Below are 21,337 nucleotides of genomic sequence, written 5' to 3'. Positions count from 1 at the left end.
TAAATAAATAAAATTTAAAAAAAAAAAAAAAGATTCTCTCTCCCTGGGATGTTTGGGTGGCTCAGTCAGTTAAGCATCCAATTCTTGATTTCAGCTCTGTTCATGATCTCAGAGTCATAGGGAGCCCACCTCGAGTTCTGGCTGGGCATGGAGCCAACTTAGGATTCTCTCTCCCTCTCCACACCCTCTGCCTACTTGCGCACATGCATGCCCTCTCAAAAACACATTATAAGGTGCACGGGTGGTTCAGTGGTAGAATTCTCACCTGCCATGTGGGAGGCCCAGGTTCAATTCCTGGCCCATGCAGCACACCCACCCTTTTGGGGCACATGGATGGCTCAGTGGGTTAAAGCCTCTGCCTTTGGCTCGGGTCATGATCCCAGGGTCCTGGGATAGAGCCCCACATCGGGCTCTCTGCTCAGCGGGGAGCCTGCTCCCCCACCCCCCGCCTGCCTCTCTGCCTACTTGTGATCTGTCAAGTAAATAAATTAAAAAATCTTCAAAAAAGAACACATTATACAATGAAATTTAAAAAAATAAAGAGCTTAGTTATTTGGCAAACATTAGGCAGGATTTGTTTTTAAAAATGGTTTTACATGAGTTTTCTATAATTGTTAAGTTATTTCCTAATATTTTAATGCCCTCCTAAAATCACAGTTCATTCTGAGAACAGGAACAGAATTATTTTATACCATTTTTTCTTGATGGTTGCCTAAGATATGTTTTTATATTCTAGATAGAGTTGTTGAAGACACAATAATTTCATAATTTATAGCCCTGGTGTTTGTAGGTTGCTTTGTACCACCATCTGAAGCAACCATCTTACAGGACAGCTTTACCAGCTAGTGATGGTCTTGGGTAGATGAAACCTGGCTGAAGAGAGATGGTTTGTCTATCTCAATGTCTCTATTTTGTGTAGAGACTTTTTAGAGGTGCCTAAAAAAATAAACAATGAGAGAATAGAAATTTCAGCTTTAAAAATAAACAAGTAATGTACAAAACAGGTATTTTTATCCCATTCTTGGCCTTACCTCATTCTCTCCCTGTGCCTTTTAGATGAGAAGTTTAATATACTTTTTTCCAAGTTTAATGTATCTGAGAACTTGTTTTTCTTGAAGTTATAAAGGAAATAACTTTAAAATTATAAAAAACAAAAAAATTATAGAAAACTCTTCTGAACATCTCAAAAGTGTAAAACAAGAAACAATACTTGGAAATTGCTGAATATTACTTTTAAGTTAAATTTAATTTTAAGATTTTATTTATCTGAGAGAGAGAGAGTGCTCATGTGCACCAGTGGGGCAGGGGCAAAGGAAGTGGGAGAAGAAGACTTCCCAGTGAATAGGGAGCCCAGTGTGGCATTTGATCCCAGGACCCTCAGATCATGACCTGAGCTGAAGGCAGACATTTAACCGTCTGAGCCACACAGGTCCCCCTGAATATTACTCTTTTTATGTACATACCAAGAGATAATATTACTTCTGGTTAGAATTATCTTTCTTGATGCTCCACCTTGCTTAATGCTTATTATGTCTTAGTTGATTCTAGGATTTCATTTTGACTTCTTTTGAATAGTGCTCACATTTGATTGAGCATATAGTTATAAAACTCCTATAGGACAGTATCATGAATTCCTCGAAAGGTACACGAATGAATCAAACTGGAGCTAAAAAGAGATGTAATCTAGTGGGGGGCCCAAAGGACAGGTTAGCAATCATAGGAGGTAGCAGTTGATAAGAGACGTAAGAGCCCTTGATGATGAAATGATGTGGCAGTCAAGAGTAGTAGAGGATCATGGTAGAGAGATTTGGAAAAGCTGCAGACAAGAGAATCTCTTTTAGCTGGGCCTTAAAAGACAAGTAGGTGTTTGGTATTACAGAAATAAGACTGAGGAGGTGCAGTTGCTATAAAATTAATGTTAGTTAAGTTTCTTCTGTATTTTTAGTTCTAGAGCCAATACAAAAGCCTCATGAAGGTCCTGGAGAAATGGGGAAACCAGTCGTCATTCCTAAAGAGGATCAAGAAAAGATGAAAGAGATGTTTAAAATCAATCAGTTCAATTTAATGGCGAGTGAGATGATCGCACTCAACAGATCTTTACCAGATGTCAGGTTAGAAGGGTAAGTATCTGGTGTGGTCCTGACAGCAGTGAATTTGAATGAAAAGTGTGTTCTGAGTTCCCAATAAATTACACTTTAGTGTTGACTGTTCTTAAAGTGAGTGTTTGATCACTAAGTTATTACTTACCCACTTAAATTTAAATACTGATAAAAATACTGCTGATCATTAGGCTATAAATATTAGGCTTTGGAAAATAATAATTTATCTTAATAGATTAGTAAGGGATTTTAAACTTGCCAAAACATTCCTATAATCAGCTTTTTAAAAAAGATTCTTTTAAGAGGTATGTAACTTAAAATGGTAATGTATATAGTCATAGGTGTACAGATGACTAAATTTTTACATGTACATATGTACCTGTCTAATTGTCATCCACATCAAGATATGTGTGTTGTGTGGATGAATATTCTATAACTTATTTACACACTCATAGACATTTGGGTTGTCTCTACCTTTGACTCTTATGAGTAAAGCAGTTGTGACATTCTTGTGCATGTCTTTTGGAGGACTTAGGCACTCATTTCTGTTTGGTATGTACAGGGAAAGGAATAGATTATACATTTGTATAGCATTAGTATGTGCTACCAGACATTTTTCCAGGATGATTGTACTGATTTACATTCCCACCACCAATGTAAGAGGACCAGTTGCCCCACATGAAGAAGCTAACATAAGGTATCTGGGCTAGAGGACAGCAGACCCCATTAGACAGCTTCCCATTAGAAGCAAAGGAACTATATAGAAAACACATGGAGCAGGTGAATGTAAACATTTACACATTTGGCTCCTGAGACTATAGTCGCCTTGCCCTCTGGGCCTTCCATTAGCACCAACAGCCAGGCCATCTTTCTCCAGGCAAGAGATTGGAGGATCTTTCTTGATAGAGTAGGACTAGACACAGAGGGGAAAAAAAAAAAAAAAACCCAAACCTCATAGTAATCATCACTCCAAGTAATATTCAGCTTTTTGGTTCCCTGTTTTTGTAACAAATACATAACCAAGGAATACTAGACAATCACAAGAAACACTCAGACATGAAAAGTATAGTGCTGAGGAAAACCAAGAGTGGTGTTTAAAAAGACAGAAAGAAAAGGGCAAAACTTAGCGCAGCTCAGCAGCAATCCTGGAAATAAAGGAGCAAAATTTCAGAGGAAAAGAATTGCCAGCCTAGAATTCTGTATCTGTCCTTACTTGCAATCAAATGCATAGGTTAGAACAGGGCGTTTTTGGAAATGAAAAGTCTCATAACATGGAACTGCCACACACCCTTTCTTGGAAGGTTACTGGAGATTATGATCCACCAAATGAGGACCTATACTCAGGAAAAGATGGACAGAGGTTGTGGAAGACAGGGGATTTGGCCTAAAACAAATGTGGTGGGAATCCCTTGAGGATGGTGAAGGGCGAGCCCTCAGTGACAGTTGTTAGGCCAAGAGGCAACCACCCAGATGGAAGCAGGACTTTAAGAAGATGGATGATGGTACAGCTGAAGGCCTCTGGAAGAGATTTAGATGATGGGGAGTTTGGGAGGCAATTTGTAAGTGCATAGAAAACCATAGTAGGGAAAATATGATAATTTCAGGGAAGATTTTAAAAGTTGTACAGAGAAAGCAAAAGCATTTATAGTTTAGTACCTGGCACAGCTGTGAATGTGTCCTAGAAGGCCACCATTTAATATTGTTCGTATAAAAATTAAACTGTGAAAAAAAAAATTAAACTGTGTGGGGGATGGGGAGTATCAGTGTGTTTGTCCAGCAGATTGGCTAAGTGGCGGTCAATCAAAAGAAGCTTCGTTGTGGACATTGGGGAGGGTATGTGCTTTGGTGAGTGCTATGAAGTGTGTAAACCTGGCGATTCACAGACCTGTACCGCTGGGGATAAAAATATATGTTTATAAAAAATAAAAAATTAAAAAATAAAAGAAGCTTCGCTATAATCTTAAGTTTTCCCAAGCTGTTAACCCTTCTGAACGATATAGACAGAGAGCTGCACTCTTCAGGGAAGCTTGCAGCTGAAATGTTAATGGTGTCTGTGCTAAAAAGAGCCTTGATTGTTAGTGTTCCTGGTAGAGTATTCCGCTATATATGTTACTGTTCTCAACACATTTTATTGAACATTTGTTTTGAACAGTGTTTAAGTGGTGTGATACACATGCTTGTGCATTAAATTTTGGGGTTGATGAGGACTGCCTAGATTGGAAAGTCTCACTTCGCACGAGCTGCTGATACGCAGTCGTTGCCAACCGTTTGTTCTCTGTGGGAGTGGGCCGCTTATGAAATTGGCACAAAGCTTTTTTGTACCTTCTTGCTCCATCTCTGTGCAGGTATCTTTTGAAGTTTTTTTGTTTGTTTGTAACTTTGTGGGGAATTTCAAATATGTATGGAAAGACAGTAGTATAAGGAACCCTCGTGTTCCTCATCTTGCTTCAGTAATGCCCAATAGTTTTGTCTCTTACTTACACCCTTTCATAGTCCCCCAGCAATCTCTGTCGCCTGGTATGTACACCTCTATGTATCTTGCTACTGTTCTAGGGTAAGTCTGTATGAACAGTAGAACACAGTATAAGTGATAGAGTGTTGCTTTCAGGATTAGGTTATAAAATACACTGCGGTTTCTAATTTGGTTTTTACTCTCACTTGGGTCAGTTAGCTCTGGAATTAGCCAAGCGACTTGACAGCAGCAGCAGTCCTATTGTAAAGCTCCTCTGGTTTGTGGCCTTTTGTGAATAACCAACTTATTGTGATTAGAAGTCTATTATCCAGTTCCAGGGAAGGGTGTACCATTTGTAAATATTCCAGTGTGTATCTCTGAAAGATGAAGACTCATATAGGAGGGAAGCTCATGATACCATTTCACGCCTAAAGAATTAATTTAACAGTGACTCTATAATAACATGAAATACTTAGTTTGTGTTCAGATTTCCCTAGTTATGTCATACTTTCTTTTTTTTGTAGTGTTGGTTTTTTTTAAAGATTTTATTCACTTGAGAGAGAGAAGGTGAGAGAGAGCATTAACTGGGGGAGGGTCAGAGGAAGAGGCAGGCTCCCCACCGAATAGAGAGCCCTATGTGGGACTTGATCCTAGGACCCAAGGGCCACAACCCAAGCTGAAGGCAGTCACCCAACCAGTTGAGCCACCCAGGCACCCCTGTAGTGTTTTTATCAGGATCCAAATAACGGCCACACAATGCAAATGGTGCACATGTCTCTCAAGCCTCTCTCAGTCTCTGCAGGTTCCCTCTCCATTATTTACCCCCAGAGACCAGGCAGAGTATCTTGTATCTTTCTTCAGCCTGCATTTTGTGGACTGCATCACTACAGTGTCATCGACTATTCCTCTGTTCCTCTCTTGGCTGTGGATTGGTAGGTTAAAGGCATTTTGTACCAGTATCCTTCAAGTCAGCTGAATTGTGTACTTCTGGTACTAAAGTTGTGCAGTCTAGTCAGTCATGTGCATCCCCATTGGACAGGTCTATTGAATGTCCCATCCATCTGTTTTTCCTTCTTAGAACTCCGATTAGCCAGGCTTTGGACTACTTTTGGTTCTCTTAGTCTCTTATATTTTTGTCTTACCTTTATTCTTCTTCCAGGGGAAATTTCTAGACTGTCTTTGAGCTATTCTCTTGAATTTTTTATTTGTTAAGTTTTTTATTGCTAAGTTTTTGTCATTGTTATCTGACATTTAAAAAATGTAGACACAAAACCGTACACTTTTTTTGTTGTGAGATATTTAGTATAACAATAGCATTTTATTCTTTCTAGTTTTTAAAGTAAATTTAACTTTCTTTTAAAGACTAATCAGTTCTGGGGTGCCTAAGTGTCTCAGTTTAAGCATTAGGCTCTTAGGTTTGGTTCAGGTCATAATCTCAGGGTCCTCGGATTAAGCCCTGCGTCAGGCTCCGTGCTCATTGGTGAGTCTGCGGGAGATTCTCTCTCCTTTGCCCCTCCCTCCACTCATGCATGCATGTGATCTCTCAGATAAAATAAATAAATAAATTCTAAGAAAAATAATGAGTTCCATGAATTAGGGTGTTGCTGTTAAAGTTCTTCAAAAAAATTGCTGTGGCCCAGGATGATTAAATTGAGTTTGGATCCAGGTCTGGCTCTAACTTCTTTTCTTTCTCTACCTAATTGCTGGAAGTTATTTTTTGTCATTTTCTTAACTATTCCTTTTAATGCTAAGTTAAATTCTGGAAACAGATTTAAATAATGTATTTAGTAGAATTCTGTTTATTTTTTAGATAAGCTCCTCTGGATGATTTTGATGAATTTGTGGATGTTGCTTTGCTTTTAATTTTTAAGATTTTAACTTTCCGGGGCTCCTGGGTGGCTCAGTGGGTTAAAGCCTCTGCCTTCAGCTTAGGTCATGATCCCAGGATCCTGGGATCGAGCCCCGCATCGGGCTCTCTGCTCAGCAGGCAGCCTGCTTCCTCCTCTCTCTTTGCCTGCCTCTCTGCCTACTTGTGATCTCTGTCAAATGAATAAATAAAATCTTAAAAAAAAAAAAAAGATTTTAACTTTCCCAGGTGTTTTCAGTAACATATTTGCTCTGTAAATAATTGGTATTTCTAAGGCTGATAGGTGTTTTTGTTTCAGTTACATAAAATTTTATTGTGTACATTTTAGCATAAATATTATTTTTTCATACCTTTGTCTACCTGCTTCATGAAATGAAAATTTTCTGTTATAGAACTTTAGAAAATTCCCTGATAGATATATATATGTGTGTGTGTGTATGTATTTTTGTTGTTGTTTTTGTTCTATCTTTTGCCTCAGAAAGATATGGTAACAAGTAGTTTAAAAATATGCTTGGGGGGAGACACCTGGGTGGCTCAGTTAGTCGAGGGCCTGCCTTCTGCTCAGGTCATGATCCCAGAGTCCTGGGATGGAGCCCTGTGTCAGGCTCCCCACTTAGCAGGGAGTCTGCTTGTCCTTCTCCCTCTGCCCCTCCCCAAGCACATGTGTGCACTCGCTCATTCTCTCTCTGTCTCTCTCTCAAATAAATAGAATCTTTAAAAAAATACATGCTTGGGGTGCCTGGGTGCTTCATTTGGTTAAGCATCCAGCTTTGGCTCAGGTCAGGTTCTCACAGTCCTGGAAGGGAGTCCTGAGTCTGGCTCCATGCTCAGCAGGGAGTCTGCTTGTCCCTCTCCTTCTGTCCCTCCCCTCATTTGTGCTCCGTCTCTCTTGAAGAAATAAAATAGTTTTTTTAAAAAAAAGGTTTTTTTTGCTTCTAGATATTTGTCTTAAAGTACTTTTTATCATGTATTTTCCATCATTTACTAGGTATCTCTTGAAAATTTTACTTCTTTTTTGGAAAAACTAGCCTTTTCTTTAACTTATTTTTTTAAAATGGTGTAAACATTCAGGAAGCTATAGGAGATAACAAATCTTTGTTCCAACCACCAGCCTTTTATTGAATCTTAAGTTGCCATATTTTCTTTTTATTTTGCTTTTAGCAATAAAACTTTACGGCTGTAGTTGAATCTCTTTGTATACTTCTCTCAGTTGCATCACACTTCTCTCTAACCATTGTTCTGGTTTTTCTACTTACTATACTGTTCATGCTTTAAAAGTACTTCTTCATTACCACATCTTCTTTATCCAGATTGGGAGGGAGACAAACCGCAAGTGACTCTTAATCTCACAAAACAAACTAAGGGTTGCTGGGGGGAGGTGGTTTTGGAGAGAGGGATGGGGTTATGGACATTGGGGAGGGTATGTGCTATGGTGAGTGCTGTGAAGTGTGTAAACCTGGTGATTCATGGACGGACCTGTACCTCTGAGGATAAAAATACATTATATGTTTATAAAAAATAAAATAAATAAATAAAATTTTTAAAAAGTACTTCTTCATATCTATCTATCTATCTATAAATAATATAGTTTATAGTTTTATATTTTTACTTAACAAGTGGTAGTAGAGCATAGGCACATATCCTTGTACAACTTTTTAAGAATTGTTTTTGCCCAAGCATTGATTTGGAGATTTATCCATGTCAGTGTATGTAGTTCTGGATTATTCATTTTAACTGCTTTGTAAAAGTCCATTGTATGAATATGCCACAATTTATCTATTGTTCTTTTGCTTTTTGTATATATATTTTATGGTTGCAGTGTCTCTGTAAACATCCTTTTACATGTATTCTCTTCTACAGATATTAACAGTTTTCTGTAGAACAATGCTTTTCAAGTTACAGTTCAGAACCCTTTACTCACTAATGGATCGTAAAATCAGTTTAGTGAATACCTCTTAGCACTTTAATTAATGAAATAGAAGATAGCAGGGTGTGTTTTATGTAAAGGTATTTTTTTCATTAATCATTATTTCAGGATGTATTAGATTAACATAAAATGTATTTGTTATCAAGAGTCATGACCAGAAGTGTTTGTCAGTAGAAGTAAAATTGTGCTGAGAGGTATGCACTTTTTTATTTCACTCAATTAAAAAAAAAAAAAAACCTACTCCCACACTGATTTTAGCAATTTACATTTTCCAGCTACAGAAGTTCATGCAGAGGATAATAGTGGCATGGACCAGGCTAGCACAGGAGCAGATGTTTTAAAATTTTGATTGCCTTTTTTTACGATGGAACCTATCAGAATGTGGTTGGATTGGATATGGAGTAAAAGAGAAAAGGAAAAGTAAATTTAGGCTTGAGTAGTCATCTCAATTACAGTGATACTTGCCAAGATAGAGAGAAGAGGAAAATAGAAATATGGGGAAGGAAATCAATAAGCATATATTTATAAAAGCCTGGAGTTCAGGGGAGATGTTGAAACTGGAACTATGAATTTGGACAAGTGAATATGAAGTCATGGGCTTTGTTGAGATAGCCTTTGGAGTGGATGAGATGAAAAAGAGGTTAGGTCAGATGATTGACATTTCAGCTTTTGAAGAGTGAGAAGAGGAGGAAGATCTAGCAAAAGGGTAAGAGAACGAGATATGGGAGGAAAGTATGTGGATGTCAAGCAAATGTTTAAGGAGTAAGTAAGTGGTCAACTCTTAAATTCTGCTGAGATGAATGATGAAGTCTCTAAATTGACCCATGGATTTCTGTATATGGATGTTGTTGGAACTTAGATAAAATTGTTTCTGTGGAGTAATAGGAATGAAACTCTGATTTAAAAGAGTGAGGAAGACTTCCAGTTTCTGTGATGGTGCAGCCTTGGTGATTTAGATCAACTCTTCAGTTGAGGACAATTAGAAAGTTGGGGGGGAAAATCAATCAATCTCTCTCTCTCTCTCTCTCTCTCTCTCTATATATATATATATATAAATTATTTGCTTAAAACCATATAGAGTTTAGAAGGCAGTGAAGAATTTCAGAGCCAAACTATGGGAGAAGGTAAAGACTCAGAGAAACAAGCCTGGAACTTTTACCTTGATGCATTCCAGGAAGTGAATACCTAAATAGTACTTTTTTTTTTTTTTTTTTTTTTTACATTCCATATGATTTATTATTTTTTTATTTAAATTCAGTTAGTTAGCCAATATATAGTACATAATTAGTTTCAGATGTAGTGTTTATAAATAGTACTTTTGATAGCATTTTGGTGCTGGGGCATAACACCTGGAGTCCAGAACCTATCAAGTCTGTATGTGTGTGTGTTTTGAGAGGGGAGAGTCAGATATCCCTTCCTCCATGTTTTAGTTTAGGTTCCTAGAAAGAATGATGAAATTGAAGTCGATCAGCCCTGGTGGTAACTGAAGCCCAAGTTTAAACCATCTTAATCCAGAAAATCGAATTTACTGCTGCCCTGGCTCCCCCTAAATTCAAATGTAAATCCTCTCTGAAGGAAGTTATTAGGCCAATAAATTTTTAAATGGTATTTTGTACACAGTGTCTGGTTTACACTAGACACCCAACGAAACAGGGCACATGAAAGAAAACAAAACAGTAGACAATGAAAATAGACCTAGAATGACTCCAAGTAATAGAGTTATCAGACATAGACTTTAAAATGATTGTACATAATATTGTTTTCAAGATTTAAAAACAAGATTGAGAATTTCAGCAGAGAACTAGAATCTATTAGAAAATAATGAAGTGAGGGGTGCCTGGGTGGCTCAGTGGTTTAGAGCCCCTGTTTTCAGCTCAGGTCATGATCCCAGGGTTCTGGGATCAAGTCCCGCATTGGGCTCTCTGCTCAGCGGGGAGCTTGTTTCCCCCTCTGTCTGCCTACTTGTGATCTCTGCCTGTCAGATAAATAAATAAAATCTTTTAAAGAAAAGAACTAAGTAGAAATTCTAGAACTGGAGAAGTACAGTAATAAAAAGTAAAGACTAATGGATGGGTTTAGCAGCAGACTAGACATAGCTAAAGAGAGAATTAGTGAGCTGAATTATAGATCAGAAGTAAACATCCAAAATGAAGCATAGAGGATGGAGAATAAAGAAGGGATAGTAAGAGATACAGGAGATAAAGAGGTCTAGGATTGCCGACAAATTGTAGTCAAAATAAGAAAGAGAATAGAGGAGTACCAATATTCAAAAGTATAATAGCCAAGAACTTTCTAAAACTAATGTTAAAAACTTTAAGGCACAGAATCAGTTTGATGAACCTTCAGCAGGGTACCTGCCACATCATACTTGGGCATATCATAATAAAACTGTTGGAAGCCAGAGCTAGAGAAAAGAATTGTAAAAACAAGCAAAGGGTTGGAGGGGGAAGGTAAAGATCACCTTCAAAGGTCCAACAGTAAGTCTGACAGCTACTTCTCAACAGAAAAAATAAGGAAGCCAAAAGGTAATAACTGTCTTTTAGAGTCTGAGATAACTTTAAATAAGCCTAAAATTTTATACCCAGCACAGATATCTTTCAAAAATAAAGACCTGTAAGAGAAACAAAACTGAGATGATTCATTACCCTAAAAAACACTAAAGGGTGTTCTCTAAGCAGAAGGAAAATGATCCTACTGGAATGATCAGGTATGGAAATGAAGGAAGAACAATGGAATTGGTAAATATGTAGACAAATGAAGGTCAACTATGTAAAGAATATCTTATCATATAAAATATCAGTAAAATTAAAATACAGAACAAAGCATTTTCTTTGGGGATAAACATTTGTAAGGTTTTTTGGGGGTGTGTATGTATTGTCAAGTTGTGGGTGGTAAAGATAGCAATTAGTATTAGACTTTAATAAATCAAGTTTGTGTGTTGCAGTTTTTAAGGTTATCACTAGAAGAAGATAAATATTGGAATGGAGAAAGTAAAATTTTAAAAATATAAATTCAGAGGCACTTGGCTGGTTCAGTTGGTAGAGCATGTGACTCTTGATATTGCAGTCATGAGTTTAGTCAAGCCACACATTGGGTATGGAATCCATTTTTATATATATAATGAAAATTCAGAAGTATAGATAAAAGATTAGGATCAATAAGTACTGATTGTTTTAAGGTTGATACTTATAATGAAGATAATTATATTTCTATGTCAGTTTTCTAACAAAAGATGGGCAACAGATTTTTTTTTAAATACCACTTACAGCGCAATCAAAAAATATCAAATATTAGAAACTCTCTTCAAAGAAAATTCCAAAATGTTATTGAGAGAAATTAAAGATCTAATTAATGGAGCAATGCCCATCTTTATGGGTGGACAGTTCAATATTATAAAATGTTGGTTTTCTCCAAATTGATTTATAGATTCAGTGAATTTCTAGTCACCATGTTTGTGTGTGTGTATAATTTGACAGATTGTTTCCCAAATGTAACTGGAAGTGCAGAGACCAAGATAGCCAGACATTTTTGTAGAAGAATAAGGTTGGAGGATTTGCAATAACAGTTACCAAAATGTCTCAAGAAGGTATAATAATTAAGATATTTTTACAAGGATAAACACACACATTGGTGAAACAAAAATAGGGAGTCTGTAACCAGTCCCATACTACGTGAACACTTGGTTTAAGACAAAGATAGCACTGCTTAGTAGTAGAAGGATGTTCTTCTAAAGAAAAAAGTAAACAGTATTGGGTCATCCTGATAATAATTGAAGGACAAAACTGAAACTAACTTTTTCTCACACAATGTAGAAAATCATTTTCATGTGTATTACAGATATCAGTGTGAGGGCAAAGCAATAAAGCTTTTAGCAGATAACACAGAATTTATTATGATCCTGAGAGAGAGGAAGATTTTTTAAACAGGACTTAGAAACACCCAAAAAATGCAGGGAAAGTTTGATAAATGGGACTGCATTAAAGACTTCCTGTTCATTAAAAAAAAAAGTAGAAAGAAAAATACATTGAAAAGGCAAGTCACAGAAGAAATTTATAATACTGATAGCCAGCAAAATGCTCAGATCCAGAATATATAAATAACTCCTGCACATCAAAAAGGAAAAGGAAAACGGATAAAGACTTGAAGAGATAATCCTTAATGACCAATAAACATAAGACAAGATGCTCAACCTTTTTAGTAATCAAGAAAACACAAAACTAATGAAATACCACTTCATACTCTCATATAGTGTTGGTGGCAGTGTAAATTGTTACACCCACATTGAAAAACATGCCAGTATCTAGTAAAATGAGCAGCAGCATACTTCATGACCCAGCAGATCTGCACCTAGGTGTGTCTAACAGATGCATGCACGAATGCTTTTTGAGACAAGGCCAGAAATGTTAATAGTAGTACTTTTATATTGGCTCCAAACTGAAATAATCTAAATGTGCATCAGCAGTGATTGTGGTAGATCCATACGATGGAATACTTTATAAGCAGTGGAAATGAACAAAAGCAACAATGTGAATGAATGTCACCATTTATACCAAGCTAGAGTCACAGAAGAGTATATATGGAATTATGCTGTCTCTTGGAAGGCCAGAAACAGGCACCACAAAACCATGATGGTAAGGGTTAGGACAGTGATTCCTTAGGGGAGGAAGAAAACGTAATGGGAGCAAGGGGACTTGTGGTGCTGGCCATGTTCTCTTTCTTCCCTTGAGTCATGGTTACATGGGCATTTGATGTGTGATAACTCATTCAGATCTAAATTTATGTTTTGTGCGCTCTGCTTTACTTCAAATAAAATCAACTTGAGAAAAGAGTGGGGAAAGCAAAGTGGGGGGGGGCAGCAGCTGAGGCAGTAGGGGTGGCAGTGCTTTGGAGGCATCATCGGAGAAAGGAGCGAAGTGGAGGTGTTAGCTAGGGGGATTGTGCGATTACAGGAGATGCTATCTTTTTTCAAAGATGGTACATAGTGTAGTCTGTGTGTTGATGGGAATGATCCCACTCAGGGTAACTGAGAGGGGAGTACTACAGCAAGAGCATTTAACTTGAGTGGGTGAGAAGGAATGTAGTTGGCTTCAGACAGGAATAGGGATAATTCGGGCCTCAAGTCGTGGGGAAAAGGCACAATGTTCGCGATCACCATGCATACAGGATGGTAAATATGTTCATGGGAATATGGAAATTCTCTGATAGCTTCTGTGTTTTTGGTGAAATTGTCACCGTGAGTGAGGAAGATGGGAAAGGTACTTATAATCCGTGGACATGTAAAACAAACACGTTGAAGGAGGCGAGTAGGAAATTCAGGAGAACTCTGCACAGTGCTGAGAGCCTGCTTGAGGTTTGTGGTTATAAATTGGAAATGAGGCCATTCAGCATGCTCTCATGTTTTCTTTAGCCATATTCAGCCCCTCAAGTGAGGTGCAAACTCAGCAGAAAGTTGGACTTAGCTGGGATTGGGATATTACAGCAAGTGAGAGAAAAGAATAGGGAGCCCAGGATGACACTAATGATAAAGAGCCATGGATCTAAGCAGAGTAGCAGACCTGGAGAACATGAAGGGGGTAACAGAAAGTAAGAAAAGGGAGAGGGAGGGTCTGGAGTGGAGACCGCTGTGAAGGAAGCCAAAGATCTAGGATTATTGGAGTAATTGAGTTGGAAGAGCAAGGATGGGGAGGTGGGGGTGATGGTGACCAGAGATTGTGATGCTTAAAATGGAGATGATCGGTACTGGCAGGGTCTAGGGATATAGCATGAAAGTACATGGGTGAGATGTATTAGAGGACAGTTTTATTGGAGGAGGGCAGAACAAAGATCTGGAGGCCAGGGTATTGAAAAATGGACTACATAGATGCTAAAATAACCAAGAATGTTATGACAAGAGTAGCGGTGGAACTGGTAGGGAAGGTGATGGATGACAGTGACAAGGATGGATTGGCACATTCTTTAAAAGACTTGGGCCTTCTTAGGGAAAAGCAACAGTCTTCAATCAGCAGTAAGGAACAGGGGATGTATCTACCACCCCCTCCAGATTGAGTGGTATGTGATCTAGGGAAGAAAAGCATCCTCCTCTTGAAGATTACTCATAGGATGCCTGGGTGGCTCAGTTGGTTTAGGACTGCCCGACTCTTGATTTTGGCTCAGGTCACGATCTCAGGGGTTATGAGACCAGGCCCCATGTTAGGCACCGTGCTCATTGAGAAGTCTACTCGAGATTCTCTTCCTGTTCCTCTGCACCTCCTTCTCACTTTCACTCTCTTTCAAATAATCTTTAGAAAAAATAGACTGCTTAGGAAGTGGTCTTCTGGCAATATTTTAATTAGTGCTAGAAGGTGAAGGGAATACTCAGAAAAGGGATTATGAGGAGGTGCCTGGGTGGCTCAGTTGGTTAAGCATCTGCCTTCAGCTCAGGTCATGATCCTGGGATCCTGGAAATGTGCCCCCCGTCGGGTTCCCTGCTCAGGGGGGAGCCTGCTTCTCCCTCTCCCTCCAACTGCTGCTTTTCCACCTTGTGCTCTCTTTTGTTCTATCAAATAAATTTAAAACCTCTTAAAAAGGGGAGATTAGGAATATAGCTGATTTTACTGGTGTCAAAACCAAGAATTCCTGGCACCAAAGTGGAAGGTTTGCAGGTGTTATAAAACAGTCAGTTACTTCACCTGCAAAAAATTGGTTTATTTGGGAATAACAGAGAATTGCAATTCAGGACAAACTACACAAAACCGTAGGCAAATCCAGTGATCAAAGGGAAAGACTTCTTTTATGGAGGAAGAAATTGGGAAGAGGGTTTGTTTTTTTGTTTGCTTGTTTGTTTGTTTTGAGGGAGAGAGAGCATGCCCGTGAGAGGTCAGAGGGAGAGAGAATCTCAAGCAGACTCTTGACTGAGAGACTGAGCCACCTGGGTGCCCCAGGAAAAGCTGTTTTGAGTGAAATTTCATTAGAGAAAAGCAGGAGTTCAGGGTTATGATGGTTTCTCATCTGCTGAGGTGCAGGTGGTACTCAGTTTCTTGTAGAAGATGCGTGTACATCTTTCCCTGTTGGGACCTGTAGTAAGTGAATTCCTGTTAACCATTCTTTTGTTGGAATCTGTAATTGACATTCTTATAACTGAAGTTGGGTGGTATGGCTCCCCTTTCCTGCCTCCTCCCCCGCTTCCCAGGCTCCTGACTTTTCATGAGGTTTCTCTCCATTAATTTTCACAGAGGTCAGGAGCTTTAGTTAGCTCAGTAGCAATTAGGATTTGGGAAATTGACAATAACTGAAAGGCCTGGGGTTTTTGTCACTTATTCACAGCATTATCTTACAGTTTTAGAACATTTTCACGGGGTATATAATGATGTAGTTATTCTCATTTCTAATATTCTTATTACTTTTCTTTTTCTTTAAATAATCTTGCTAATGATTTGCAATTTTTAATTCTCAAAAAAGAAGTAGCTTTTCCTTTATCTCGTTTTTTTTAAAGCTGATGCTGATAATCCAACCCATATATATATATTTTTAAGATTTTATTTATTTATGTGACAGAGATCACAAGTAGGCAGAGAGGCAGGCAGAGAGAGAGGAGGACGCAGGCTCCTGCTGAGCAGAGAGCCCGATGCGGGGCTTGATCCCAGGACCCTGGGATAACGACCTGAGCCGAAGGCAGAGGCTTTAACCCACTGAGCCACCCAGGCGCCCCATCTCATTTTTTTAGAATTTTTTTTTTCTGTAATTATCTCTTCTGTTTTGTGTTTAATCTGTTCTCTCCCTTCTTTAGTTAAGTGCTTAATCTATTATTTTAAAAATATTTTTGTTTTCTAATAGTCATTAAGGATGCTGTATCTGGGGTGCCTGGGTGGCTCAGTTGGTTGAGCGACTGCCTTTCATGATCCTGGAGTCCTGGGATTGAGTCCCACAAAAGGCTCCATGCTCGGTTGGGGAGTCTGCTTCTTGCTCTGGCCCTCCCCTATCTCATTCTCTCTCTCTCTCTCTCTCTCTCATTCTCTCTCAAATATATGAATAAAATATTTTTAAAAAAAAAGGACTCTATTTATGAACACTTCAGTGCAGCCTATTGTTTTATGTATTTTCATTCTTACTTATTCCTAAATAGTTGGTGAATTCCATTTGATTTCTGCTTAACTCAGGATGACCTAGAAATACATTTAAATGTTTCTAGGTACATTTCTTTCTGCATTTTGATTTGCTCATTTTTAATTAGTGATTTCTAGATTAATTTCATCATAGCCAGAGAACATAACCTGTATATGAATATGATCTATTTCAAATGGGTTGAAACCTCCTTTTTGACCTAGAAAGTGTTTAGAAAGTGTTCAGCGTTTTAAAAATGTTTCCTCTGCAGTTGAAAATAACTGTTTGGTTGCCTCTTACTTCTGGGGTTTTTTCTGTTTCTTAGTACATGGTGTGTTAGATTCTGATTAATTTGTATTTTTAAAAAACCTCCCCTATAATTATGGATTTGACAGTTTCTCAATTTGTCCTTTTACTTTTCAAGGCTGCATCATTGGATGCAGTGATTGATAGTATATTCTTGTTTTTAAACCCAGTGTTCACTATATCTGTATTAATTTTTTTACCCTGGTTTTGATTTTGCTATACTACTTTTAGTCTGTTTAGCATTTTCCTTGTATGTCTGTTATTTTTTTTCTATTTCTTTCAACCAACTGTGATTTAATTTTATGTATATCTCTATTAAATGGCTGGATTTATATTTTCATTTCACTCCAGTCATTTTTTAATAGGTGAGTTTGATGCATCTACATTTATTGTGACTATAAAATTTGAATTTCTTTTAGGTTGAACCATATGAAATTGATATTCAACCATTTTTGACCTGTGAAAACGAGTTTCATAAAGTTCAACCTAATCTTGTTTTTTGTTCACCATCCTTTTTATTCTTTCCTCTCCTGCCTTGCTAATTGATATAGTTTCATTTGATAAAATTTTTAGTATTCATGTTTTTCTGTCTCTTGGTTTGGAAGCTGCACATTTTATTCCTTTAGTAGTAAGACTTGGGTATATTGTAATTGTCAACATGGGGACTTACCTTTATCTACGTGTTCACTGCGCATCATGTACTCTTTTTTTTTTTTTTTTCAAGATTTTATTTATTTATTTGACAGAGAGAGAGAGAAGGAAGCAGGCTCCCTGCTGAGCAGAGAGCCCGATGCGGGGCTCGATCCCAGGACCCTGAGATCATGACCCGAGCCGAAGGCAGCGGCTTAACCCACTGAGCCACCCAGGCGCCCCCATCATGTACTCTTGATCTGAGCATTCATATTCTTCAATTCTGGGACATTTCTGGCTGTAATCTTAAATATTGCTTTGTTACCATTCCCTCAGCTTATTCTTCTGGAATTATTCATATGCATAGACTAGAGCTTCTCAGTCTATACTTTTTTCCCCTTTGTCCCTTTTTGTTATATATAATGAATTTCTCATTAATATCTCAATAGCGGCTAAATTCAGGTCTCGCTCTGCCATTTATTGGCTTTGTGGCTTTGGAAGAGGTAGTGACCTTTCTATACTTGAGAATCCTTATCTGAACAGTAAGGAATATAACGAGGGCTGTTGTGAGGCTTTGTAGTGCTTCGAATACTTCCTGGCACCTAGGAAACAGAGACCTGTGTTCACAGAGTAAGCTCTAGGTCCAAGTACGAGTTTCATGAAAAGCCATTACAAGCATGCTTTTCCACCCCATTCTTTTTACTAAGCACTGACTGGCTTCTGCAGTGTATTAATAATGAAATGTGCAACAAGAAACTTGAGATGTATATTTATCTCTGCACTAAGATGAACAAAGCTGGCCAACAGGTACTTTTCAGACTACTTTACAGAGGTGGAAGTATAAGTGGTGTGGACAGCCCCCAGAGTGCAGCTTTTTTACCCCCTTTTCTGAATCCAGAAAAGCCCTGCTTGACCTAAGTCTTGGGCTTACCTGGTAGAATAGTTGGCAGTGTCTCGACCATCCTGTGCCTGCCAGGAGCCTTTCCTCTATTGCAGGATCTCCAAGGACCCATTTCCTGCAGGAAACTGGGGGAAAGAATAACATTGTTCAAGTGTCAAGAAGAGTGAAAAACAATCAAAGAATTAACTTTCGTAATGTGTGATCTTAGGAAGGAGCTTTGAGGCAAATTCCAAGTCATCTAATGTGGCAATTCCATCCTATGTAAGTAGTCTCAGCTGTTCAAAAAGTAATAATACCAGGGGCGCCTGGGTTGCTCAGTTGTTAAGTGTCTGCCTTTGGCTCAGGTCATGATCCCAGTGTCCTGGATCAAACCCCGCATCAGGGTCCCTGCTCAGTGGGAAGCCTGCTTCTCCCTCTCCCACTCTCCCTGCTTGTGTTCCCTCTCTCACTTTGTCTCTCTCTGTCAAATAAAATCTTTAAAAAAAAAAAAAAGTAATACCAATTAGTGAGTGCTTATTATGTACCAGGCACTACACACATTATCATTTTTAAGCAATTGAGTAAAATAGTAGTATGCCCAGTTGACAGATGGGGAAACTCAGACTTGGGGAGATTAAATGATTTGTGTTAAGTGCAGTTAATAAGTGATTCAAGTGAAATCTATCATTGACAAAACGTGTAATCTTATTCACTGTGCTCTGCCATCACTTGTATGAAGGATCTTCATTGATCTTGTCTGAATGGCAGTACAGGGAGGAAAAATTATAAAATGTTGCCAGACACTGCCAGACAGGTGGCCCACCTTAAGAAATATTGACTTGTTGTTGGTAAAGGGTAGTGATAGGCTAACTTAGTGGATGACAAATACTTTAAAAATCATTGCTGAAAGGAACATGGAGAAGAGAATTGGATTATATGCACATACTCACTTTGACTTAGCATAAAGCTGTTTCCTTTCCCAAGGCCTTAGTTTCCTTATCTGTAAAATTGGGAGAACAGTGCCTCTGTCTTATGATTGTTGTGAGGATAGAGTGAGGCAATGCATAAAAATTCGTAATGCCATTTCAGGCCCTAAAAGGGCTAAAAATAAGTACAATGAGAATTTAACAGTTGCAAAATAATATAAATAGTAATTATCATGGCACTTCCATTGTTCTACATTCCTGAATTGTTAGGTGTTTGTGTGGATTGATCCTCTGGTAAGCCCAGTCTTGCTGAGATGATCACTATCCTAAGCAAATATAATAATCTCTTTCCCAAAACACTGCTGAGTCACTCAGGCAGGCACTCAAACTCACTCAGACCACATTGTGAATTTCATGCATTAGAGTTAATTCAGTAATTCTTTCACTCACTTATAACAAGAATGCTTGTTATGTAGGCCATCTTTTAATTACTGTTGTCCATGGAAACATAGATGAAACCACTTATGTTTTCACTCATTGTGTAAAACCAGAGATTTTTCAGTCAACTCCAGCTCCGTTCCAGTATGTAACTCACTCCCACAAAAAGCATCTGTCCACTGTGGTTGTGATGGTATAGTTTCAAAAACCTGCCCATCTCCCCTCATCCTTTTCTCAGTCTGTGCTCTCTGACAAACAAAGGAGTAAACCAGGGAAAAGAAGGGCATGGGATGTGACAGACAGGAGATTCAGTGTGCAGGACAGCCAGTAGAATCCCGGTGAGAATGGCAGAGGGAAAGCCCTGGATCACAGTGGTGCGGGCACAGAGGCAACCCGCCCAGAAAACTTCAGGAGGGATTGCTTTAAGATGATTTCATTCATATTACAGCTCATGCTTCCAAACATGTTAAGAGACTATTTAAACGATTTGTTGAGAGTCTGGATTTGAATTAGTGATAGATACATAGAAAATAAAGAAAAGTGGCAAAAATAACTTAGGGTAAAGTGGAAGGCAAAGTATTCACAATGTACGAATCAGCTTTAAGTAGCATTTTACATAGTCCTTATATAAATATTAAATAACAGTGAACCAGATTTCTAATGCAACTACCTCGAGGGAGTAGCAATTGTATGTGTTAGGATGAGGATAGGAGGGAAATAAATCCTTACATTCTGCAGTAAGTTAATATGTAATATCTAGAACTAGAAAAAAATCAGCAAATAAAAATTCAGATAGAGTATTTAGAATTATGGAGGTAAATACCAAGAGAAAGAGGTCAAAGAATTGCATGTGGTTTCCTTACAGGGACAGAATGGTAGAGAGGGGAGGGAACAGCTTTTTAAAACAAGCTTTACACTGTTCTTTTATTCTTTATGTTCTCATATTTCTTGTAGATTCCTAATTGCTATGTCTTACGGTAGCTTTGTTTTTAACTGAGAAATTGGCAAACTTTTTTCCAAAGTGGCTGTACTGTGAACATTCCCACCTGCAAAATGTCCGAGTGTTCCAGTTTCTCCACAACTTCACCAACATTTTTTTGTACCTGTATTTATTCTTAGAGATGTTCTGCTGCATGTGAAGTAGTATCTCTTTGTGATATTCATTTGCATTGATATTGGGGATATTTTCATGTATTTATTTGCCATTCTTATATCTTTAGTGAAATTTTCATGTATTTATTTGCCATTCTTCTCTTTAGTGAAATTTCTCTGGATTTTTTGCCCATGTTTTATCAGATTGTCTTCCTATTGCAGAGCTGTAAGAGTTACTTATATATTCTAGATACAGCTCCTTTATCAGATAAATAATTTCTAAGTATCTTCTCTGAGTTTGTGTCATGTCTTTTCATTTCCTTAGTGGTACTTTTTAAAGCATAAAAATTTTTAATTTTGATAAAGACAAATGTATTAGTTTGTATTATGCTTTTAGTGTCATATCATGTATAATAGTACAAGACTAAAAGCTTTCCCCTAAGGTCAGAAGCAAGGAAAGAATGCTCTCTACGTCTATTCAACATTGTACTTGAAGGCATTCCAAAACTCAGAAGTATGTACCAGGTGTAGAAGGAGAGCCCACAAGAGAAACACACTCTTTCTGTTCTGAGGCATGAGAACAGGGTTTCTTAAGGGTTAGTGGAGAAACACCTCCCCCATATTTGTATCTTCTTTTTTCC

General features: G+C 38.1%; 1 protein-coding gene across 4 annotated transcripts in view; it reads left to right on the top strand.

Annotated features, from left to right (window-relative positions):
* The window catches only part of GALNT1 (polypeptide N-acetylgalactosaminyltransferase 1), a 124,252-nt gene that overhangs the window by 66,224 nt on the left and 36,691 nt on the right, over window positions 1-21,337 (top strand). For all 4 annotated transcript variants that reach the window (XM_082699527.1, XM_082699529.1, XM_082699526.1 and 1 more), the window contains one exon: window positions 1,946-2,120. In XM_082699527.1, coding sequence (XP_082555653.1) covers window positions 1,946-2,120 — 175 coding nt within the window. The remainder of the gene's footprint in view (window positions 1-1,945; window positions 2,121-21,337) is intronic.

The sequence above is a fragment of the Mustela nivalis genome (assembly GCF_964662115.1).
Source record: "Mustela nivalis genome assembly, chromosome: 14".
NCBI classification, from domain to species: domain Eukaryota; kingdom Metazoa; phylum Chordata; class Mammalia; order Carnivora; family Mustelidae; genus Mustela; species Mustela nivalis.
Note: the sequence above shows the minus strand (reverse complement) of the source record. Positions and strands in the feature narration are given on the sequence as shown.